The sequence below is a fragment of the Tamandua tetradactyla genome, chromosome 25 (assembly GCF_023851605.1).
Source record: "Tamandua tetradactyla isolate mTamTet1 chromosome 25, mTamTet1.pri, whole genome shotgun sequence".
Lineage (NCBI taxonomy): Eukaryota > Metazoa > Chordata > Mammalia > Pilosa > Myrmecophagidae > Tamandua > Tamandua tetradactyla.
The window spans coordinates 42,417,852-42,444,067 of NC_135351.1; the positions used below are offsets into that span (position 1 = coordinate 42,417,852).

A 26,216-nucleotide genomic window follows, 5' to 3' on the forward strand; every position below is an offset into this window, starting at 1 on the left:
TACGGTATATTTCAGTAGGTTTTTGCCTTCTGTCACCTCAACAACAACAAAAAAGAGGTTTTTCACTGAAATTGCAGGTGAGTGTGCCAAACTGGGGTGGGGGGGCAGGATGGAAAGTGTTACTCTGCTTCATCCATGAGTCCTTTCAGCTAGAATATTTGTTGCTTGTGGCCACACTTAGGTTTGGGTGTCCATTCCTGGAGCCCACCCTTGGGCAGCCACTCTCTGTTCTAGTCCGACGATACATGGCAAATGTCAGTGGTGCCTTCCCACGTGTTAAAAGCATTGCTCCTTAGCTGCCCTCGGGATGAGCAAAGTCTAGCAAATAGGAGCACAGATGGCAGCATCCCAATTTCTTTAGTAACACTGCTGGCAAATTAAAATGTAAAACAACACATGAAAACTAGACACCTCGAGCATGTAATCGTATATTTATTTCTCTTTTTAAAGAACACTCCTTAATGTAATTCAATATACAAACTTAGTTTCACAGAATCAGAGTCCACTAGATAGCACAAACAACCCAGACCATGTGTGCGTGCACAGGCCACTGCCCCTCCCTCCAGTCCACACTTCTGGACCTGCAACCAAAGGCTCTCCCACCTGCAGACACTAACCCAAAGCCATTCGCCATGGGACATACAAAATACACTGCCCTCCCCGAGTTCTTTTCCCTTGTAAGCTCCTTTCCCCCATTCCCCCTGAGATAGCGGGCGCCCCTCGGCCCCTCTTCGTACGGGTAGAGTGGCTTCTCCTAAGGCTGTCGCCAGCCCCTGGTAAAGCACGGAGTGGGTCCCCACCCCTGCCCCCTTGCAGCCCACCCCCCGAGTCCAGGTGTCACCCTGGCATCGCCGCCATGTACAGCCGGAACCGAGCTGGTTTCTCAGCGCAGCGCCACCTGCCACACCACTGGCCGATACCCCGGCACACACAGTCCGCTGTGCTCCGTCACTTCACCTTTAAAGACACGCCAGCATCGGCCTGTGACAACCGAGTTACATAAAACTGTACCAGTGATGCACTTGTACATATTTACATGGGGCGGAATGTGTTCCCATATTTTTAGTTGAGTATATAGATCAACATGTTCACATAAGACCAAATACTTTTAATATTATTTATAACTGATTTATAAAGCTTTGAAAAAACTCACAATAGCACATTGTTTACTTTAATGCTTTACGGTACTATCGGTTTAAAATCACAATCAGCACTTAAGTTATAGTCAATCCAGCAAACGAGACAAAAAAAATTTACAAGAGTTAAGAACTGACTGATACATCCTTTATCATTTTCTTTTTTTTTTGAACTAATGCATAAGTGCAGAATAAGATACTCTAGTTTAAATATCTTGTTTACAATATACATTTTTGTTCTAGTTACGCAACAGTAAACCCCATGCTTCACATAGAAAAGCAATCCACAACATTAAGAAAAAATGTACAATTTATGAAACAAAGTAAATAAATATTAGTATTACAGAATTGGAGCTGTACATAAAAGCTGTTCAGTTTTAATCATATAAAAATATGTTTTAGTGCAACCTCACATATATATTGATGCCGTTTTGCTTTACATCATTTAGATCCAAGTGTCCAAAAAAGGAAAGAAATTACATTTATTACAAAGCAGATACACAAATTCTAAAATATGTACAAATTACTGCTAAAAAATGCTTATAAGAATATAAGCAAAGTAAAGAAAAGGCACAAACATCTGTACAATTTTAAAAGTACCAGACCCAATAGGTTAATTTCAAATTTTGTTTTGGTCAGGCTCATGATGACTTGGTTTTTTACCTAATTCTTTTGATATAACAAAAGTATATATAATAGCAAACTACTGTAACTTAGGACAGGCATGCTATAAACTGGATTACCTCTACTTCTAGAAAAGAAACTGGGAAAATGTGTGAGTGAAAGTTTCCATGCATCTGGGATCAATGTAGTTGACTCTTCTCCGATGACGAAGGCCCTTTGCCTTCCTCTGTGCTTGAAGGCAACTCTTGGCTGCTGCAGAAGCCCAGCGGTCTGTCGTCCTGGCCACTCTGACTGTAAAATGTGGAATGAGCTAATGCAGACTGTGATGTACCGAAACCATCCTTCTCGCCATCCTGCAAGTCCGGGTGGGCAACCGAGGGGCAGGGCTGACCTGGCTCAGGCCCACTAAAGTGTCTCATGCCTGTGTGTGCACTTTCCCAGGGTTTCTGTGGGGGCTCCTGCCCCCGAGCCGGCTGGTCGGCCCCCAGCAGAGCGGCCTCTTCTGTGGCAATCCGGAGCGAGGCAATGGCTTTCGTACAGGTCTGTATGTTTTCTTCCTGCTCCCGCTCTGTGGCGTTCAGGCTGTCTTCGGAAGTGCTCTGTTTCATCAGCAGCCGGGGAGAGGAGGGAGTACTAGGTAGACCAGATGACTGCAAGACATGAGGCACACGCCCCTCGTGTGGCCTGGAGAGAGTGTAGGGCTCTTTGGCGAAGGGCTCCCTGGAGGCGCCCGTCTTTTCCTCGGAGCTCTCCATGGGCAGAGGCAGCGTGGACGGGGGCCGGAGGCCCGGCAGGGCCGGTGGCACAGAGTGGACCAGCTGAATCCCGCCAACTGGCACCATGGGGACGGGGGCACGTACTTGGAGCTGGGAGTGGAGTGGAAGGTGACTGAAGACGTGGTCAGCCGGAGCCTCGGGGGAAAGGCCAGAGCCTTGATGTTCAAAAGCACCTTCTTGGTCTCCGTAGAGACTGAAGTAGGGAACCTGAGGTGGGCTTCTTCTGAAGTTCTGCAAGGGAAACAGAAAGCAGAGGTCAGAGCCCACCCTGTACGTCTCATCCTCCCCAGGTGATTCCCTCCATCCGCTCATGGGTCATTCATCCAAAACACTCAAACCCCCTGCTCCTTCCTTGGTTGTCCACCTTTCAAGGCAAAGGAGAGGACCCAGTTGTCTTTTACGATCCCTGAGTGGTCAGCCTGTGAAAAATTGCTTTTGCTTTTAACCGGCATCAATGCGTTCTCCGCTGGGTTCAGAGATACATTTCAGTTCCATGTTTTGTTTCTTCTTAAGAGAACATGGAAGGACAAGAATTACCAGGAAAAGTTTACCAAGCAAAAAACACAACAGATTTTTTAAATTCAAAACAAAGTAGCTCTAACTAGATCAGAATGTATCCAAGTATTTTAGAAGTAAGAAGCCTGCCATCTGTTTACACACTGGGCAGATTTTTAATATTTTTCTCAAGTGTTGATGAATATAACTGGATTGACAAAACTGAAAACTGACTTTTTTTTTAACTTTATAAAACAGATGACAAAATGGTGGTGGTGATCCACAGATTGATTCCTCAAGGTACAAGACATGGATCTAAAAGAAAACAGTCCAACTCGAGAGACAGTTCCTGTGGAAGACCAGCTCTTCATGAAATCACAATGTAAGGCCATTTAAATCATTTGCCAGTGGCAAATTTCACGAGGAAGCGATTCATCAGAGCAGAAGTTAACATAAAATATTTCAATTAGTTGCAATGCATATTGTACTACAGAGCTGGTGGCCAAAAGCAATTGTGCATTCATTCCTTTTTTTTTTTTATATTATCGCTACTTCTTGGCTATTAATGAATTAGGGATATTTAAAATTCTGGGCCAAAATTCCAGATTTCATGATACCAGTCCCAAAATGTAGAACCTATTTTCTATACATGTTTTCATGATTCAAGGAAACTTAGAACACAATGAAAGACTCAGCTCCCCCCACCCCTTTTTTGAGAACTTGAAAATAGATATAAACTGATTAAGTAGGGTAGAAGTCCAAGAGAAAGACAAACTATGCTCTCCTCGGTTCCAAGGATATCTCAGTTCTAAAGTTCAGGGTGGGCTCTATCTTATGAATGAAATGTCCAGTTCTACTCAGATGGTGAGACTGGTCCAGGAGCTCTAAATTATGCAGCATCTCAGCCACCTGGGCTGCATCTCATTCAAGGAGAAACCAGTGACTTCTCCTAGAAGTGTGGGAGAAATGATGTCATCACCAACCCTATAATCACAAGAGCGTCAGAAGCTAGGAAAGACCAGGTGGGAAGAAAGAATTATTTAACTGCCACAAACACAACAAGACTCCCTATTGCACCCACTCTGATTTAGAAGAGAACGTGTTGAGATAAAGGAGTTGAAGTCCTGTAGTAACAACCTTTGGAGATAATCGGATGAATCTCTTTAAACACAGTTAACACAGACTCAGCATCTCAAGGAAATGCAGCATGATTCCTTTTCCACTTGCTTCGTTTGTATTTCAGCATGCACACAGCAACCCCCACCGACCTCAGCGTGGGGACCATGGAGGGGTGGGGTCCTGGCATCTCCCCACAAAGGGAGAGATGTCCCGTTACACAAAGTTACTTGAGCTCCCCAACTCAGTGCTTACAAAGGGCGTGCAGAATTCACCTCTAAGACTGAGATATAGTCAACATGCTCCCAATACTGAGAAATGTTATTTGTGCTAAGAATTAAAATGTCCTATTCAGACCTTTCCTGAGCAGAAAAATAAACCATCAAAACTACAGAGTTCAGTGTCTGAAGATAACTTCCTCCATGTGCCACCCACCATCCCCATATACCCGCCCCCATCCTCTCTCCCCGACTCATCCGCGCTTCACTCTCTAAATAAACGTGGATCCCATTCCACCCGCAACCCTGCTCTGTTTTGTAATTTGGCCCTTATAATGTGGTAGACAAATTCCCATTTACTTTAATCACAGGAATGTCTTGGTATTGAAATATGAACGATGAATTCATGTGTGGGTTTGTGTCTCATGTACACACACCAAAAAGGTATTTTCCCCTTATCTATGTCACAGGGTCTTCCAGGAAGCAAAGGCTCAGAAGAAGTCAGGGGTGCAGGAGGTTACTGGGGTGGGGGTGGGGCATGCATGAGGAAGACAAGAGGGATGTGGGCAGGTGCTTGGCCGGGACCTCTGGAGAGCGTGGCCTCAGGAGGCGATGGGAGGGTCCCTGCAGGCAGCTGTGAACCTACTGTGCGCCTTAGGGCTGAATGGCAGTGCCCCCAGGGAGGGGGAGCTGCTAGGCGCACCCCCAATAGGTGAGCAACTGCGGGCATGGGTCCAAGGAAGCCGCCCCAGCCCACATAGGCAGGAGGTCAGGTCCCCGGGAGACTGCGTCATGGCCACCACACCCATCCCCACGGCACACTCAGGGAGGCACCTTCCTTTCCCTCCTGCCCATTTATCTATCCAAACTTGGAAAATGGAAAATGAAATTTATTTGTTTATATAAGACAAGGTCTCACGATGAGGCCAGAGACCAGACCTTTTTTTGTCATCTTTGAGTCATACATAGGAGACCCTCAAAAATATTGAGGCAGTGATTGAATAAATGACCCAAATAATGCACCTTTTTATTCTATCTTTCTTAAAATTAAAACTAGCCAGAGGGTGTTAGGGCAGAAATGGCAAGGCAGAAGGGTTCCTTGCAGCCAGCTCCCTGCATCCGCCACACTGGAGGAGCCTGGGACCCGCCGTGGTCCTGCTGGGCTCCGGGGCTTCACGCCGCCGCTGGAGCCCCAGTAAAGGTACAGCACAAAGCCAAGGCAGGGGAACAGACCTCAGCCAAAAAGGGGGTATTTAGTATGATTCCAATTTAAAATTTTCAGATGTAATTCATTCAGAGAGGGTAAAGCATCACTTAATAGAGCATGCGGGGAATTACTTCTCACAGCATTGTCAATTCTATTTTGCTCTAGATGGTAAGAAGCTTGTTCACCCAACACAGGGAGAAGGAAGTCCTTCTCTGCCCCACCAGGTGGTCCATGAGGTGAGAAGGGCCCTGGGCCAGTGGCCCTGTTTTATGGCTCTATCCCATCATGGAAGGTGAACAAGCCGCAGACTATTCCTTCTGTAAACACAAACAGGGTGGTTGTCTTGAGCAAAACTTGGGCTTCATGCATGGTAAATTTTAGCAACTTAATTAAAAAATCCAGGGGAGCTGGGTTTAAAAAATAATGGTGCAAACTCAGAACTAACTAAACCCAAGCTTAAGATTCGTGATTCCTTCCAGCAACAGTTTCCTGGGAATATGTGCCAGCAGTAGATAAGCTTTCCCAGTCCAGCCTTGCAATTGCTTTGCTGGGGTTGACTGTGCATTGCTGGTTTTGGCCATTATAATGTGCTGACACCAAGCGCTAATATTCTGCAGCTGCCATTGACTGAAGAGCCTCGAACATCTCTGAAACACCAGAGTGGACATCCAACTGGTGAAGGGCAGACCAGGAGCTGCAGGGCAGGCCAGAGAGCCTCTCCTCACACCTCCACCAGCATCTCAGCATCTGGGGGACCCCCTCTATGCCAGGGAAAGCCACACACCTCTCAGGCATGGCATCCCCAAACCACAGGGATTTACGACTCTCTGTTTGTGGTGGCGTAAACTGCAGAAAGATAACTTTCTCCTTAGTACCACACATACACAAAAACCTGTGGCAATGGACTGCTTTTCCATAGTCTGCTTAACTGGCCAATGAATTGTGCCATGATTGCTACGTATGTTTCTATAGTAATTGTACTGTAAAGACTAAGCTGGTCCCAGGCTTGAGAAAAAAGGATGTTGAGAACTGGGTAGTGAAATGGAGGAGGGAGATTCCCTGAAGTTTATTAAAGACAACCCAAGCTGATGATTCACAATGGCAGAAAAGAAGTGGGAGCGAGAACCCTGCCCCCAGGGCAGGGAGAGGTCAGGGCTTCCTCTGACCATGAAGGATGGTACTGATCCATAGGACAGAGATGTGGGGGAGAGAGGGGATCCAGGAGAAAGAAGGGATGCAGAGGGGATCCAGAGAGGAGCAAAGGGATGCAGAGGGGAGAGGGTACAGCAAAGCATAGAGAAAGGAGAAATAGCACATGGAAAACCAACAAACCCAAACGGAGTCATTTTGTTGCACAGGCTAAGGGTCTGTTTCATTAGTCTGCAAAAATCCTAAAGCAATGGGATGAGATTTCTCAGCCTCCTGGGCTGCGGAAGGAGCAGCAGGCGCCTCTCTCAGGGTCTGCCTTAAATGCTATGTGCCCTCTGTGAGTGCGCATACCCCGACACTTGCCCCCTTTGCTCTCCCACGGCCCTCTCCTTTCGGAACCACCCTTCAGCCCCACACTCTTTCCCTCCCTCTCAGCGAGCTCCTTTGGTGGCAGGAAGGGGCAGTGAGGTGTGTCCCAGCCTCGGAAGGTGTGGCCTCCTCCCCTCCCTAGGCCTTCCCCAGTTTCACGTGTCGCCTCAGGGTACATGAAGGAAGGAATGCATTCTATATTGATAATAATTGCAAAATCATTTGGAAGTCAAGTCCAGCGACTGGGTCAGAACCTGACTTGGCACAGACTTCTGTAACTGCCACCTCACTGTGCCCACGAGTGGTCGCGCCCTCAGGCGCTTCCAGAGGCTTCACGTTTTAAATCATGAAAGAGTCTCAGTGCAGGTCACCGATTAAGAGCGCCTTGAAGCTCCTAGAAAAGCCCCACCCAGAAGCTGGAAATAGGCTGGTGCCCTGACACCACACTGCAGGGGCAGCGCCGAGCCCTTGCTCCTGACCAGGCATGGGCGACACTGACCGCCGCTCCCTCTGGCCACCAGCTCCGTGTCACCCGTGGCAAGGCCTCACGCCCCCAGCGTCCCCCTCTGGGTGCTCAGCGCGGAGCAAAAGGCAAAGCTGTGATACTCACGGGAGGCCCCAGCAGGATGGGCTCTGCTTGAAAATACTGCCCCATGGACAACGGCGGGTGGGGGTACAGGGACCTCCTGGGGGGCGACGCTCTCACGGAGGCCTTGAATCTTCGCTCTCTCCGGGGAGACAGGTCTCTCCTCGCCATCCCATCTTTCCCAGGCGACACCGGCCTCCGTGGGGACAGGTGCCTTCTCGGGGAAGCGTCTCTCTGCGACATCTCTCTCCTCAGGGCAGCCTCCTTTCTGGGTGAAAGGTGTCTCAGGGGTGACAAATCTCTCCTTGGGGACAAGTGCCTTCGGGGTGACAGATCTCCTTTGGGCATCAGGTACCTCTTTGGTGAATGATCGCGACAGGGCGACGAGTCGTATCCCGGGGAGGAAAGATGGCTTGCGGGAGAGAAGTCCCTGGGGGAAGAGCCGGGCTCCGAGGACAGCACGCAGTCCTCGCCCGCGCAGCCCGGGATGCACAGCCTGTCCTTGTCCGGCTCGGAGTCCGTGCTTCTGCTCTGGAGGAGCCGCGGGTAGGCCGCCGCCTCGGCGTCCTCGCACGAGCTGCTCGGGGTCATGAGCGGCGTGACCTGGATGCTGGGCAGAGTGACCAAGTAGCTCATCAGTGAGGGATGTGCCAGGGACCGCTCCGCAGGGCCCCCGTGGGGCATGGCGCCCACCGGCAGGGAGCAGAAGCGAGGGGGCTGCGGGCTGCTGCTCCTCGACTGGGCTTTTGGCGTCGAATCCCCCTGGTCATCAAAGTCGTCGTCGTCGTCGTCGTCGTCGTCGTTGTCGTCCCCGTCCTCGCCATCTGACTCCTCGGCGTCCGAGAACTGGTGGTCTGTGGAAATGCTGGACATGCCGTGCTTCTCAGCCACTCGGTGCACATCTTCCATGTTCTCTGAAATAATCGAACAGAGAAAGGTAAGACAAGGAGCAACTCTGCACCCTCGCTCCTTCCTGAGCCCTCCACACGGAGCCCCTAGAACGCTCGCTGTGCAGTCGGGCCTCATGCTCTCATGCCCCTGTCTGGTTTCCTCCGCACCCCACAGTAAACACGCAGTCACGGGACCTCCTACAGCAGCACATTGCCCTCATAGAAAACCCTCAATGCATTGCATGGATGATGTTGCAAATGATGATACTAGAGGGAAAAGAACGCAATCTGTCTTTACATGTAACCGGCAAATCTATGTGTAAATGGCATATCTAAGTGAGAGTGGTATATCTACATCTCAGTGGCAAATCTACATGAGAGTGGCTTATGTATGTGAAAGTGGTGTATCTATCTGAAAGAGGCATATCTACACATAAGTGGCATATCTACATGTAAATGGCGAATCTACATGAAAGTGGTGAATCCACATGAAAGTGTTTTATCTATTGAGGGGCATATCTATATGTAAGTGGCATATCTACATATAAATGGTGTATCTACATGTAACTGCTGAATCTACATGAAAGTGGTGTATCTATATGAAAGAGATGTACCTACATGTAATGGCATATCTACATCTAAATGGCAAAGCTACATGAAAGTGGTGTATCTACGTGAGAGTGGTGTATCTACATGAAAGTGGTGTATCTACATGCAAGTGGCGAATCTACATATAAGTGGCATATCTATGTGCAAATGGTGTATCGACAGGAAAGTGGCACATCTAAATGCAAGTGGTGTATCTCAAAGAGCCTGGGCAACCCCCAGGTTTTCTACTGAGGTTAATGTTAGCTTTTTTTTTTTTTTTACTAGGTTTTCTCTTAACAGGAATAACACATTAAAATGCTTTCAAAACTCCAAAAAAAATCTTCATAAAATTTAAACCATTATCCCAAGGAAATGCAGTCAGATTTCCTTCAAGGTCCTAGAAGAGAGTATTTTTATGAGACGGCCTCGCTCTCCCTCAGTCACAGCTGAAATGCATTCATGTCTCCTCAGTACGTTTCCGGAAATTCAATGTGCCAGAATCTTTTCTATATTTAGTTTATAATAAAATGAAAAGTGATCAGCTTTAACAAAATTCTAAACGCCTTTCAGTGGCTGGGCCTCAGAGCTCCCATGAGCAGGGAGCAGGGGTGGGTGGGCTAAACTGAACCTTACCTGCTTCCTCTGGTTCGGCATCGTCCACCGACGTCATTGAGACCCCCAGCTCCAGACATTTCTTCATGTGAGCTTTAGATTTCATATGCTTTGTTAGGTTTCCTAGCAAACACAGCCAAACAGAGAGAAATTCACGGGTCAGCAAACAGGCCACTGCTCCCAAATCCAGTGCTGCAGCAGGGAACAGGACAAGGTGGGCTCGTTTCTCCCCACACCCCTGCTTCAGCCTGGAGAGGAAGCATCTGGTTTTGGAGACATCGGCCGAGAGTGCTGACCCAGGCTCCACACTCCTCTGTTCTAGGGGCACCTGGAAGTCCAGGGCCTGCTGCTGCTGCCGGGGCTGGGACCCCAGCCTGTCCTCTGGCCGAGGGTGCCGTACCCCCAGGACGCACTTATCTGAAACTGCTCCAGGGAGCTTCCCCCAGATGCCAGATCCCACCTGTCTGGCATCTGTTAGCAAACTGGAGGATAGCAGTTTCTGCATTCTTTATTTTGTAACAGCAACATTCCTCCTCTATTTGTCCTATCTTGAGACCATCATCATTCTAATATGAAAGAAAGGTTTTTATGTCAGATGCTTATTATGCTGATGATAGACACAAGCATATATGCACATGCAAATATACTCCATTGTTAAAAAATAGTACATGAGAAAATTTGACATCAGCCATCCTGACCCAGGATCTATGATACTCTTTCTAGAATATCCTATGCCATATAATCTATCTAAAGAGATCCAGGAAATAATCCATTTGTATGGCCTTTACATCCACTTCAATGAAAACACCTGTGCCCCTTGCTAGCGCTTTAATAACGTACCCACAATGTTTTAATTTTTAGAAGTAGGCTCATAGAAATGTAGGGGGAATCTCAGCCTGTGCCATCACTTGTTCCCCTTGTAAAGGCACTTAACTTAGTATTAATACAATTTATGAATCATAATTCTAAGCCAGGACATTGTTATTGGCAATTGTAGTATTATTTTACTTAGATTACTTTCTTACTTAATAGTTTACATACTGCTTACACTCTTATGAATTTAGTGCACCGTATTCTAACTCCAAATGTAGAAGTATTTCCAGGCCCAGACTTAGCAAATGATCATATCTACAACTTTTGTAGAACGCTCAAAAGTTTCTATGGACTCATCCCCAAGAATTCTTAAATCTGTAAATTAATGAAATATATCTATCAATCAATGGAAATCATCTGATTTGGGATGTGTATGTGCGTGGTAAATATGCTAGAATGTCAAGATAATTTATTGGATCAGAAGACGTGTTTTTTCTTCTGCATTTTTCTCTCCACCTATTTCAAGGAGGAAGCCAGGTTTTCTTCTGCCACCTTGAGAGCAGGTGTGTGGCTGGAAACGGGAGCTCTGGGCATGGCCCTGGCATTGGCTCCTTGGAGTCGCACTCTGGAGGGTGTGGGGACGTGGAGATGTGGGGAAAGGCCAGGGAGGGGGCCTCAGGGAAGGGTCAGGAGGCGAGAAGGGATTGGCCCTTTTGTGAGTCCAAATCGGCTGTGGACAGCAGGGACTGGCCCGGCTTCCCAAGATGTTTTGGTCATTTCAAGATTTTGAGACATTTGCACATTCCCAAAAGATGATAAGAAAACTGCAATGACTGAGAATCAACTATTTCTTGATTTAACTCCAGAGGCAAATTTCAGAGGCAAATTTCATTTGATTTTAAGAAAGATCTAGAAATGTGCTATTTCTTGTTCACCCCAGGATTTTACACAGATACACCTGCAGCCAATTCACCTGCCAGCGAAGAGGAGTTACTTATAATGACAGGTGAGGTCGTAGTATTTTCTAAAATTAAAGTTCATATATTCTTATCTCCCAAGGTGTCCTCAGGGAGGTACTCAATGAAAGAAAAGGTTGACTGTGCAAGGATGATGGTAGCTATTATTTAAAGAAGTTGATATTTACTTCTTTTGAAATACAAATGAGCACACCCCTCCCCCCTTCTTTTCCTGGCTTAAAATGAGGCACGCCTGCACTACGGATACCTTTTTAATAAAGAAGCAGCAGAACACAGAGAGGCTGCAGGCGCCACACTTCCGACAAACCAGTGAAACCAGTTAGGAGTGGGAGTTATCAGAATAGCTCCTTTACAAAGAGAAAATAGTGATTCATGTCTCTCCCAGACTTGATTTCAACTGGCCTTTATTTTCCTTGATAGACAGTGGAGCAGGTTAACTGGTGTGTAAATTTAAAGTTAAAACAGTGGAAATGATGGGAGGAAGTAATGGAGAGCAGGATAGCGCTGGGATGCATCAGAACTGGTGCAAAGCCTGCTTTCCCTGTAGTCAGGCAGTCTGTAACTCCCTTCTCTTTGTGTTCCAAACACACTGGGTTTTTGGACGTGTTTATGATTTTATAAAATGAGAGAAATAGAACTGAAATCATTTCTTGTGAAAACACGTTTATATAAATCTATTCACTAAGGACAGATTCCTGTTTGCAATGATAGACTATCATTTCAAGGCAAGTCCTAATATGCGATTAATAGCTGCGTCCTTAAAATAAGGAATTGCCTCTGAGCTGAGAAATACACGGGAAGAGGAGCTATCCGGTTTCGATGCATAATTAATGTCACAGTGGATGGAGCAGCCCACCTGGGAGACTGTGGACCTTTACATTATTCATGCTTTTGAAACCAATCAACCATGGGCACGTGCTTCCTTCCCAGCTGCTGCCCAATACCAGCAGGTTCTGTCTCCCGGTAGTACGGAGTGTTTCAATACTGATGCAAATAGAATCCAGCCCACAGAGCATTTCCAACAAGCAGTAATAGCTCTCCTGGCCATTCCAGCCACTATGGAAATGACAGGCTCTGACCCCGGGGCTCTTACCCAAGTTCTACCAGAAGCCCCAGTCATGCACGCATCCTGTATAATCCATTAGACAAAGGAGAAAATACATTTTGTGAAGGTGTATATGCACAAACAAAGCCAGCTCATTGTCTTTGAGAGTTAGTTAGAAAATAGTACTCAAAACCCGATATGGGGGGGTGCGATGGTGGCTTATTGGCAGAATTCTTGCCTGCTGTGCGGAGACCCGGGTTCGATTCCTGGTGCCTGCCCATGCAAAAAACAATAACCACAATAACAACAAACCCTACACAGCCATAATGAATGCTTTTTTCTTTGTTGTTTTTTTTTGCATGGGCAGGCACCAGGAATGAACTTGGTTCTCCGGCACGGCAGGTGAGAACTCTGCTTGCTGAGCCACCGTGGCCACCCAAAAGCATTTTTCCTCTTAAACAAATCAGACATTTACCTTTTGTTTTGAAGGCGAAGTTGCACAACTTGCAGACATAAGGCCGCACATCGGTGTGTGTGCGGATGTGTTTCTTGAGCATGCTTGGCTTCTTGCAGCGGATCCCACACTCCTCACAAATGTACTTCCCACGCCCACGTCCTCGGACATAGACATAATCTTCATTCGATTTATACCTGTTAGGAGAAAGGGGCAATCCAGTGGGTTTCAATGCTTTTAGCATGCTTACATCACACCCAAAGCTAATCATGCGCATGGCAAAATTTCTTGAGGGTCTTTTTAAACAACTACTGAACATCACTTGTCTGAAGCCTGTGCATTAAATGCCTACAGGAGTTACATGAACAGGGTCAGATTTGGCGTTGTAAAGAACACGCAATTGTTTTCTACTGACTATGTTTCATTCAACTCCATTTCCAGAACAATATGGCATTCAAAATGGAATTGGTTTCCGTATTAGGTATAAATATATAGACTCAGGGTACAGAAGTTAAAATGGGCTTACTGCCCCAGAGAGCTATAGATGTGTGTCTAATTTTGGATTCTAGTCTAGTTTCCCATCAAGAAACACCCCCAAAATTATCACACCAACATGTCTGAATCATCACACATATTTATCAGCATGATATCATCTAAGAGATGCCTGTACAACACATATTCGCAAATTAGCTAAAATAAGTATTAGCGATAACAGAATTCTTTATTGCACGTTTCAACTCTACTTTTACAATCCTAGCCTGAGAGTGCCTCTGAAAACTTCTGGCATGTGTTGTCTGAGCTCAGCTCACCCACTGCCATCTACAGATTGGATTTTCTCTTCCCATGGACCATTACTGTGCTCTAAAGGGGAGATGGCATTTCCACCAGCTTCTTGAAGGTGCTGTTATGTAGTGAAAACTAGATAGTCTATTGTTCAATCAAATTTGCATTTGCTTCTGGAAGCATTTCACAGAAAGGTCTGAAAGGTTGTTCGGGGTCATCCAGTTTAACCAAATAAATTAGATGAACTAAGTCTTAGCTGTGTAGCGTGATAATCAAAGGGATAGATCTATAGGAGTTCAATTCTCACATTTTGTTTCGATACAACAAAGCATGATCTCTCATAGAATACAGTAGCATTCTCTTGAATAATGCAATGAATTTCATTATCTCTTATCTCTCAAATCCCAGCTCCACTAGAATTATGGGTATAATATCATTCTTGGAAAGATATTCCTTTGGGGGGAGGGGAAGGGGTGTTCATTTTTATTTCAAAAGGTAAGCTGAATTACAAAATATTCTCATTCAATATGGATTTACTTAAAGGTACTAGCATGCTATTTTTTATAATCTAAGAGCATTGCAGACTTTCCTATTTTGTCCTCCCTAATGCACCAACAAGAATAAAAGCAATTTCAATTTCAAAAGCACAATCCATTGAAGGATTTTTAGGCTAGAAAATACATCTATATATTTAAAAGAACAACTGGGCTATGGATGTGATTTAACCCTGAAGTTATCTGCATTTTGGTTAATACCAATCCTGGTGAGAGTTAAGTAGTTTCAAAAATATGAGAAATCAATTTGGCCTGTATTTTGTACCTTTAAATCTTTCCCCCTATGCAAGGAATTTCCATCTTCAACTTCTTCTTAAACAGGTCTGTACTTTATATTTTATCTTGCACTGTTTTTGTAACAAAGTAGAAAAGAACCAGAAGACACAAAATATTCCTGACCATTTCATTTCTCTGTTCTCTGTCTCTAACTAGATGAAATCATCTAAGGAATATAGAATAAAACAGATTATTTTATTAAAAGCTAATTTTCTTCAGGGAAAGATATGTCAAGCTCCACTGCAGCACATCATCATAGCTGATAGGAAATATATTCTAAATCCAAATAATGCAATTTCAGTTTTAATGTCTTAGCTGAGCAACTGGCTTCAAAATGAAAATGGAGTCAAATTCTGCATAAAATATAGCTGTGTATTAGAAAAATCTATTCAGATAAAATAGCTACCATATATCAGTTCTGCTGACCCAAGAATTTACTTGATAAGGGAATTAATGGATTTTTGAGAAAAATAATTAAAATAGTAGAGAGAATATACATTTATAAAATTTGGTCACAGTACTTTGCTTTTTAGAAAGTCACTCCTTGGCAATCACAGAATAAGAGGCATGCTGCTTGGACTGAGCACCAGTTATCACCTGGGTGAAGTTGGGCCACAAGTTAAAGGATGATTGGGAAGTAGCCATAATGTGAGCACTGAGAGGAGGAGGATAGAAAATTTGGTCACGACCCTTTCGGACCATGAAAACACAGCAACGAAATGTTCATGCTGGCTTTTCCGTTCCCCCGAGCACGCAGGGACGGGAAGGTCTGGCCTATCTAGTGGACAGTCCACTGCTAGGATGTAGACCGGGTTTGCGTACACATGTGGGTTGTCACAAGGACTTCTTGGCTCCGGGGAAAGATGAAAGCCACATTTCTCTCATCTGGGTAAGGAGACGAGGGATGGCAAAAGATACTGAGACATGCTTCGTGGTGACATGGATTTAAAAGTGGCAAGACAAGGCATCCAAAGGGTGCACTCTAAGTGGGAACCAACTTTGGTGGCTCATCTTCAAAATGGCAACTCTATGTGAGAGTTGGTGTTGGGTCTCCCAACACATTCAACAACCTCTAGCCAAACAAATGCCATCATTTCATACTCTAAATATAAGCAGAAGATATTCATGCTTGTGAGAATATGTTACGGAGATAGGGCTAATTATATCATAATCCCCCAAAATGTGGCTATTTTACTTTAAAATTTTTAACTTTTAAAGTAGAAGTCTGGGATTTTCCTTCCATATGACTCAGTAGAAGGTATATTTCTCTCAAAAATCTAAATCTAGTCATTACACATATTTGTAATTTTTTAATGTATACAAATAACAAAGCCTTTGGACCTTATTACTTGAGTTTCTATAACTCGAAGTATTTAAAAAGAAATTCCTAAAGACTGAAAAGCTGTTTAGATCCAAAGAAAAATGGCAGTGTGGGGACTAAATGCAGGGTAGTGGCCTGGCTGGGGTCCTGGGAGAGAAATAGGATATTGGTGGAAAACTGGTAAATCCCCATAGGAGCAGGAGAGCAGGTGAGGCAAAAACAAAGAAATTAACTTAATTTCTAAGATGATACTTAAGTATGCAAGATTTAATTTTTGTAAGCACAGTATAAAAATTGTCCATTCAAACACAGCAAACGCCATAAAAAGAGTATTAAAGAACAAACAACTTAGAGCCCAGGAACATATTTGATTTAACACCTTAAAAGGGAGGTGCAACTATTTAAGGAGAGGCCAGAAGCATATATAATATGGGCATTTCCATTAATATCAAGTCATGGAAGCAAGGACTGAACTCATTATCTAGTGCCAGCTGATCCTCCACTGTGTGCATGGAGAAGGGACCCCTTTCCTCTTCCAACCAGAGTAGGCATGATTTTCACCGGTAGAAATTCAAGGCCATGGACTGACTAAGGACTGGACATTTACATCTGGGCTTAGGTATCCTTACCCTCCTTCAAAGATTTTAATTCGGATTGGCTCAGTTTGTTTGGATCCAATATCTTTGTCTCCATGAATCTCTCCTTTCCCTCTTTCCTTTAGGGTAGTTCCCACTAGTTTCCTTTCTAGTTTGCTGCCAAATATAAATGTTGCATCAGGTTTCATCTGTAGACAGAAAGAGAGAATCATTTCACATGCTTTCTGTGAAACAGGGGAATCATAGTTCTCCACCCCGGGCTCCGATTACTTCTGAAAATTAGACTAGTGTTCAGGCTAAAAGGCCGTGTGCTGGTTACTTAAAGCAAGGGATGTGGAGGGTAAAATCAGAGAAGAAAGATAGTTTCCATAGAAGGAATTCAACATTTCATTAAAATAGTGGATTATTCTGGGAAACCTTCATTAATATTTAGCATGCACTCCCAAATGCCCTTTATTAATTCATGGAGGAGCAAACCAGCTAATGACTTGGAAAACATAAGCTTTGTAAAAAACAATTAGAAAGTGAATTCTCATGAAAAGCATTGCCAGTGAGAACTAAGTTCTCCTAAAGGTTCAAAGTTCAGATCGGCGCCTTTGCATTTCCAACCTGATCTCTCCTTCCAGCATCTAGTCTCTGGTCTACATCCAAATCCCCACAATTTCCTGAATTTCTCATGTTAAAAAAAAACTAAATCTGCCAGGTTTCTAATATGGACAGAATGGAGAAGAACCAAGAGGAATTAAATCTCAGGTGGAATTCCCTGGTGCCAGGTGAAGAAGATGCTTCCAGGCATCGGGAGCTTTCCCTGGGACACTCTTACCCATGACCAGACGTCGTCATGACCATAACCAGAACAGAGCACAGCCATAACCACACCATAACAGTAACAATCCGTAACATAAGCCTAGCCGCACCATAAGCATACCCGTAATTGTACCATAACCATAATTACACCATAACATAACCACAACCATAACCTTAACCAGAACCATAGCTACACCATAACCACAAGCACAGCCACACCATAACTGTAACATCACCACAACCATAAGATGAACATTACCATAGCCACACCATCACCATAGCCATAACCATACCCTAACCATACCACACCTCTAACCAGATACATAACGTAGCTGTAATCAGAAAATAACCATGACTATAACCATAACACAACCAGGACCATAACAATATCAAAACCGTAATGATGACCATGACAAAAACTAAAACATAACATAATATAACCTAGACCACAATCATACCCAAGTCTAACAATAACATATCTGTAACATAACCATAACTCACCATAATATCACTATGACAATCACGTGATCATAATCATAACCATGACATAACCACAACCACAATCAGAACACATCCACAGTACAATATCAACAAACTATAACATCACCATTACATAACCATGGCCATGAAAATAGCCTGACCATCACCAAGACTCTAACATGGCCACAGCCAGAACCATAATCCCATCATAACATGACCATGATCGTAACCTGACCATACTCTGACCATAACATGTCCATTACCATAGCCACAGCATAAATAAAACTATAATTAGAGCATAACCATAGTATATAACCCTAACATCACCACAGCATAACCATAGCCATAATCATAACAATATCACCAGAATATTACCCTAACGCAATACTATCTACAACCATGACTATAACCATAGTGAAACCCTAACCATAATATAACCATAGCATTGTCATAACCTAACATCATCACAACATAAGCATGGCCCTATCATGACCAGAACATAGTCATAACATAGCCATGATAGTTATGGTTATAACCACAACTGTAACATAAAATAACCATAGCATAGCTGTAACCTAACATCATTGCAACATAACCACAATGAGGACAATAACCATAAAATAATATAACCATAGTCATTGCATAACCATGACCATAGCATAGCCCTATTCATAACACAACCTTAACCCTAACCATCACCATCAGCCTCATCCTCACCATCATCATCCTCACTACCAACATTACCATCATCATCACCCTCACCACCACACCACCACCAGCACCATCATCACCACCACCATCACCAACATCACTATCACTACCACCACCACCACCATCACTACCACCACCACCACCACCACCATCAGCATCATCATCACCCTCACCACCACTCTCACCCTCACCATCACCACCACCACCACCACCACCACCATCACCACCACCACCACCACCATCACCACCACCATCACCACCCTCACCACCACATCACCACCATCACCACCACCACACCACCACTCTCACCCTCACCACCACTCTCACCCTCACCATCATCACCATCATCACTACCACCACCATCACCACCACCACCACCACCACCACCATCACCACCATCACCACCCTCACCACCACCATCACCACCATCACCACCATCACTACCACCACCACCATCACCACCATCACACCACCCTCATCATTACCATCACCACCATCATCACCATCACCACCATCACTACCACCACCACTATCACCACCATCATCACCACCACCATCACCAACATCACTATCATTACCACCACCACCACCACCATCAGCATCATCATCACCCTCACCACCACTCTCACCCTCACCATCACACCACCACCATCATCACCATCACCATCACCACCATCACCACCACCATCATCACCACCACCATCACCACCATCACCACCACCATCACCACCACCACCATCACCACCACCACCATCACACCACCACCATCATCACCATCACCACCATCACTACCACCACCACCATCACCACCACCACCACCACCATCACACCACCCTCATCATCACCACCACCACCACCATCACCATCACCATCCCAACCAGCTGATGCCTGCACCCACATGTGAGGTAAGACTTGCTGAGGACTCTCTTAACACTGATCTTCGCTTTGCTTGTACTTTTTAGACCTCTGATGTCCCTTACCACACATTTGCTTAGCAAGTAAGTCCATGTTCTACAATAATAGCTGTTACCTGAGCAAACTGTTTCCAAGCACTTGACGATGTCAGCTTGCCACTCCCAGGTCTATTCATGGCAGCTAGAGTATAGACTTCAGCAGTGATTTTTTGTTTGGACCTCAGGAGAGCCAGCGTGGTCTTGGTGTTCAACCCCGATGGGTTTGGGTTACAGGAACTAATGCACCATGAAGCATACACTGAGGATTTGAAGGTGGCCTGTTGCACGCAACTGGGTTTTGTATAATTCAAGAAGCACCAACTCACGGTCGTGGTTGTCCTCAGACTGGGGAACTGAAGAAGCTGCTGAAAATCGGCCACATCTGTGAAGAGGAGCGTGGAGTCTGCTGCTTTCCCACTGGGGCCAGACGCCACATGGAGCAGCACACCCGTAGGCAGCTTCTGGCCCTTCCCTTGCTCTTCAGACTGAAGATCCCCGGGAGGAAATGAAGAGCCCTGGGGGCTCATGCTCACGTCAGAGGCCGTCTCGTCAATATCTAACTCGTCGGACGACTCTTTGCTTTCAGAAGGCCCCATGGGCCGCTGCCCCGCAGACGCTGCCCGGGTGCTGGCCAGCGGCTCCCTGGCAGGTGGGAAGGGCTCCTGGGATGGTGGCTGCTCTTGAGAGGACGAGGGCGACAGCGAGGAGAAGGATGAGGGCCGCGACTGCGAGCCGTCCTTGGGCTCAGAAGCGCAGCCTTGCCGAACCAGCTGAGGCTTGGGAGGGCGGCTCAGGTGCTTCTTGATGTCGGAGCTGGTCAGCTCCACAGCACTGAGCTCCTTGACAATCTGCCCATACATCTTCTCTTCCTTCACCCTTTTCTGCTGCTTGGTTTCCATGAAAAGCTCCAGGCTGCTGGCAGGAGATAGCATGCGCTTGCTGCCTCCAAGCGAGGAGGCGCTGTCCGAGGTGGAAGGTAAGCACAGCGGGATGGAGGACTCCAAGCCGAGGGGCAAGGTCTGAGGTACTTTCCAAATGGGGTATTTCTCCAAGCCTGCATGCTGCCCGAGCACCTGGGCGATGTCCAGTCCCATGCCCTGCGTGGTGGTGGCACTCACCAGCGTTCTTTCTGTCGTCGTCTCGTTGACTTTGCATATGACGATGGCAGGGCTGTTGGGTCCGAGCATCTGGGAAATGCTCGTGTACATGACGCTCCCGTAAGATGGCACATGGGTCTGGATTCTCACGGGGACCACCGTGCCTGGAAGGGACTGTAAGGGTCCGGCGGGTGTGGAAGCAAAGTCATCTGCAAGGAGCTGCTCAGAGGGAGGATTGGTCGACTCGGTGTGCTGGTCGGCCGGGAGCTTGGGCAGGAGGCTCTTCGAGTGCAGCCCTGATGATCCCGAGTAGCACGGGAACGTGTGCTCTGCCGTGTGGGCATAATCAGAGGGCTCCTTTCCAGCGTGCTCTGAAGCATGCTCTAAGGGGTAGCCAGAGTGACCCTCGGACTGGAAAGGAGACTTGTCATAGCTCGCAGGAGGTGGGGGAGGCAAGGGGGGTGGGAACTGCACCTGCCACCAGGGCGGCTGCTGAGCTGGGAAGTGGACCATGCTGACCGTGGGGTACTGAAACTGAAACAAGGGGCTCTGCATTGGGGAAAACGGGACAGTCTCCTGGTGGGGAAATAAGGGGGGCTGCTCGGATAAGTGCTTGCTTGTGATATAAGATGTGGGCTGTATCAGGGGATTTCGCAAAGGTTCTGGACTGTCCAGATGCAGGATCTGCCGTTGGGTGAGGTGGAATGAGCCCGCACCCAGCTGAGCACAGGGGCCCAGGCCCTGCTTCCCCAGGTCCTCGGTGGCAAGGGGGGGCAGCACGGAGGATGACCCTGCGGGCCAGGTGGACCTGAAGGCAGCATGCAGCTGCTCCATCTGCTCCTGCTTCACACTCTGCTCCCCGCCGGCCTCACCCTGGGCCATCTCCGGAGAGCCGCTGAAGGACGCCTGCCGGACCAGAAAGCATTTCTTCCTCTCCCGGGGCGGCGAGAGTGTGGAGGCCACTGCCCCGGCCACGGGCGCGTGGGACAGATTGCCGTAATCGAATGATTTGCTCCGAATTTCCGGGACTTCGGCGGGGTGCGGGCAGGGCGTCTGCTCCGAAGAGCTGCGCCGCATCTCCTTCTGGGAGTGGCCGGGGACAGACAAGGAGTACGAGCCGGCGGGGACCGTCAGGAACTCGGACGGCTTCCCGAACTCATCCTGCTTGGGGAAACCGGCAAGCCTAATGGCCTCATCTCTCTCGAAAGACACGGAAAAGCTGGAGCTATGGGACAAGTTGCTTTCTTGGCTGGGGCTGCGGGAGAGGCCTGTGCCCGTCGACTCAAAGCTGGATTCTCCCGAGGAATGCTCCATCTCCGCCAGCCGCAGGCGCTTCTTTTTAGGCGGCAACTTCTCGGCGGGAAGCTGGGAGAGCGTCTCGCTTCTCTGCGGCCACTGAAATTCCTCCACGGGCTTCTCCGGCTCCTTGCTCTGGGCTTCCTTCTCCTTCTCTGGTTTGTCCGGCTCTTCGGTCACGCGGATCTCGGGCACCTGAATGTTGTGCTGACGAACCAGCCTGGGCTGCGCGTGGCAGGGGGGCTGCGGACCCTGCGGAGAAGGTGACGGCTTCCCCCCGCTCTCCGCGCCGTCCCCCTGGGGCGTCCACTCGGGACTCACGGGGGCCTCCGAGACTTCACTGTCACAAGTCTCCGACGGCGAGGAGGCTTTGTCCTGCATGCAGGCCGCCAGCTCAGCAGACTCAGACCTTTCAAAGGAGTTGGGTCGGCTCAGCGAGTTTGTGTGCTGGATGACGGAAATCACATTTCCAGGGGGTTTCCTGCCCCCCAGGTCTGACGTCCTGTCTGCATCGGCAGCCGAGGGGGAGTCCTCGGACCCCAGGGACGGGCTTCCTGATGGCAGATGAGGTCCGCACTGGTCCAGGCGCTCGGCGTGGCCGTGCGGGGGCGTCTCCTGCCTGGCCCTTGCCCCTTCCTGCATCTGCAGCTTGGGATCGTAGTCTGAGCTCAGCATGCCCAAGGCGGTGCCCCCGACGCTGCTGCACACCATGGGGGTGTCCTCCTCGTCACCCACACTCTTCTCCTTCCGGCGCTTTCTCGTTTCACACGTGGTCCCGGACAGGACTGCCACGGAGGGCTCCATGGCGAACTCACCGCAGTGTTTTAAAGAACTTAGGCAGGGGACGTCGCGGTAGATGTGCTTGGGCATTTCAGGGTCCTCCCACTTCTTATAGGGCTTCCGACAGACCTCGTAGTCGTACCCGGCCCTGTCGCCGGGCAGCAGCTTCTTGTCCTTTGGGGAGGGCCCCGGGATGCTCTTGGGCAGCCTGCCGTGGGACTCCGCCTCCAGGTGGCCCTCCTGGACTGAGGGCAGCTCAAAGGCCGCTTGCCTCCTCAGCATGCGCTGCGGCGGCAGACCCACCGTGCCCGGGTAGAACACGTCATCCGAGCCGGTCATCCTCTCGTCAAACGAGTGGCTGCCCCTCAGGGAAGGGGGGAGACTCAGGTTGGTTGCCGAGGACGTCGGCATCGAGTTGCTTCTAATGAGCGGCGAGGAATCCACGGGCGCTTCCAGGAGGGCCGGGCTGCTGCCCGCGAAGGGCGCGGAGTAGAGCTTGCCCTCGTGCCTGACGGCGGGCGCGCCGGGCGGGGGGTGCCGGGGCTCGCTGTTGAATCTGGGGGCCTTGGGCGGGCCGGCCTGCCCGGGCTCCACGTCGGCCTGGCCGGGCAGCAGCTGCGCGGCGGGGTCCTCGAACAGCTGGAGGTGGTCCAGGCGGGAGCCGGCGCGGAGCGCCCCCTCCACGGCGCCCTTCCTGCCCATGGCTGCGCGCTCCTCGCTGGCCGCCACCACGCTCAGCACGTTCCTGGGGTTCAACCGGCAGAACTTGCCGAAGATGATCTCCTCGTAGGACTTGGCATTGGTGTTCGGGGGGCTGATCTGCTGCTCCGCGCTCTCGGAGCGGGAGAAGTATCCGGAGTCGGTGCTGCCCTTGCTGTGCGGGCTCAGCAGGTTGAGCGCCGGCTCCGCGTCGGGGCCCTTCTTCTCCGACAGCCGCAGCGCCAGCTTCTGCTTGACGGTGTGAGAGTCCTCGGCGCGCAGACACGGGCTTGGGAGCAGGTCCGGGCCCACGTACTGGGGGCTCTCGTTCGACAGGGGGAGGCCGCTTTTGGGAATGATCAGGACGGGCACCTTCATGGGGCTCCCCAGCGTCTCCTCCAGGGACCCGCGGTAGCCGCCGCGGCCGGCCACGTCCAGCGGCAGGGCCGGGCCGGGGCTCAGCTTGCCGGGCGCCTCGGCGAACAGCGCGCTCTCCTCGTCCGTGTCGGTGCTCTGCTCCCCGTCCGAGTGGATCTCGGCCTCCACGTCGATGAAGCCCGCCTCCAGGTCCAGCTTCGCCACGGCCGACTCGGTGAACGGGACCAGGCCCGCCTTGATAGCGTGCGCGTGCGACTTCCTGTGCTTGTACAAGTTGCTCTTGGTCTTGAAGGAGAAGCCGCAGGGCACGCAGGGGTACGGCCGCTCCCCGGTGTGCGAGCGGATGTGCTTCTTCAGCACGCTGGGCTTGGCGCAGGCCCTGCTGCAGTAGGGGCAGATGTACTTGCCCGGCTTCTTGGGTTTGTGCTCTTTCTTGGGCGCGTCCTCCGGCCCCTCCAGGCTCTTCTGCGAGTACTGGCCGAACGCCGGGCTCAGGCTCGCCAGCTTTTTCCGGGGGAAGGCCGAGCTGTGGCCGTGGAGAGAGAAAGGGAATAAGTCCTCGGAGGCGACGGAAGGCAGATGGCCCGGAAAGAGCCAGGGCGGCCCCTCCAGGCTCGGGTGCGGCTTGCTGCCGTGCATGGCGCCCAGGGGCGGCGGGGGCTGCGGGAAGGCGAGCGGGTGCGGGCGCGAGTAAGGGCTGGGCCGGTGCGGGGCGTATGGCTTCTCCGGAGCTTGCGGGGCCGCCTCGCCCGGGGAGGCCAGCTTCCCAGAAGCGAAGAGGGGTGCAGTCGCCGCGTTCCCGATGTGCTCGGGGTCTAGCTGTGGCTGCCGTTGTCCTTCCGGACCTCCCAAGGAGCTCATCTTAATCACAGCCGGCTGCTCCTGCCCCCATCTCCCTGTTGCCCGCTCTGCCTCTCCGGATCTCGAGGTAGCGTTCTGTCCCACTGCCGTGTCCCCCGTGCTCATTTTGTTACCCAAGGTCCCAGCTGCTAGTCCACCGGGCAGTGGCGCAGGTTCATGGAGTGCGTGCAAAGCTGTGCGTCCTACAGCTGGGCGACTTCCATGTTCCCGGGTGTCCGCTGGCTTGTGTGTACCCCACGCTGCAGGCTGTGGGGCCCCCGTAGCGGGATCCGCGGGCCAGGGCTACGACACAGCTCTCCCCATGGGGGCAAAGTCCACCCAGAAGCTAAGGGCACATCTGTATGGGTTTCTTATGGCATCTGAATATCTTCAACTAGGGTGAAGTTGGGAGTGTGGAGCCTCTGGGAGGAAACTTGCCCATCGCTTGCCAGTTTCACTAAGACACAATGACCTGAAGGCAAAGCAAACACAAGAGGTTGTCATACCAGTTATCGAATGAGAAACCAGAACCAACCCTAAATAACTTGCCTGAGATGGGATAAATTGAACATGTTTTTCAGTTTAAGGAACCCTTCTTAGAGATGCTACCATAATTAATTCCACTATTAAAGGATATCCATTTCTGACAGCGTTAAGTCATAAACATGAATCTCTTCCTTGCTTGAATTTTGGTCAGCCTTTTAAATGCTGCTGAGTTATGGCTAGAAAATTACTTAAAGGAAAACACTTCACGTGAACTATTTATAAAATCATAAAATTTTACAAGCCTTCATTAAAATAAATTTAGGGCTATTTTTAACCAAATATGCTGACTTCTGACTGAATTGTACTACAGATCACTAGACAGACTTTATAGCTTAAAAGCAGCAATTAGCATGTTATATCCAAGGCCATAAGAATCAAAGATTCAGAGAAGGTAGGGTTTAGCAAATGAGTGATTGCTGAATCATCATTGATATTTCTTTCAGTTTCTGGTGTATTAGAACAGCTAGAAGTAAAAACTAAAATTGTTGAATTATAGTCCATACCAAACTCTGAAATCTAAATCTGTTCTATAACTAATTGTTGTGATGTGCTTTGAAATTTCCACAAAAAAAAGAAAAATATATATATAAACTACCTCCAAAAATATATAAATTTTTTTTAAAAAGGGAGAAATAGAAGGAGCCTGAGTTTACAGGACAAACTTCAGACAAGTTTTACACATTCAGTGTTAGATCTAAAGCAAACTGAGTTGGAGGAAAATACATTCAGGCAATAGTGTGAGTTCCTTGACTCATCTAGTTCTGGCTTTGAGAAGAAGTATGTCCTTTCATGTGCCAGGAATTTGGCAACATTTTTAGTAATAAATATTTCTACGTGGCAAATTGAACCAGTTCAGGTGGGGATGTTATAACTTTTTAGAAAAAATATCTGAAAAACTTAAAAAAAATCAAAATGTCATGAAAAATTTAGAAAATAATAAAGATTTCCTAGAACTTTGGAAAAAGTAGAAGAGTGACTCTAAATAAAACAATCACAAACACTTCATAATATGAAAAACAAAACAGAGCTAAAGGGATAGCTTAA

At 48.3% G+C, this 26,216-nt stretch overlaps 1 protein-coding gene across 5 annotated transcripts in view; it reads right to left on the bottom strand.

Annotated features, from left to right (window-relative positions):
* Positions 1-414: 414 nt before the first annotated feature.
* The window catches only part of HIVEP2 (HIVEP zinc finger 2), a 174,770-nt gene continuing 148,968 nt past the window's right edge, over positions 415-26,216 (bottom strand). For all 5 annotated transcript variants that reach the window (XM_077143349.1, XM_077143348.1, XM_077143344.1 and 2 more), the window contains 6 exons: positions 19,614-25,098; positions 16,619-16,773; positions 13,077-13,252; positions 9,788-9,889; positions 7,701-8,590; positions 415-2,767 (listed from right to left, as the gene is read on the bottom strand). In XM_077143349.1, coding sequence (XP_076999464.1) covers positions 1,940-2,767; positions 7,701-8,590; positions 9,788-9,889; positions 13,077-13,252; positions 16,619-16,773; positions 19,614-24,752 — 7,290 coding nt within the window. In that variant the 5' untranslated portion in view covers positions 24,753-25,098 and the 3' untranslated portion in view covers positions 415-1,939. The remainder of the gene's footprint in view (positions 2,768-7,700; positions 8,591-9,787; positions 9,890-13,076; positions 13,253-16,618; positions 16,774-19,613; positions 25,099-26,216) is intronic.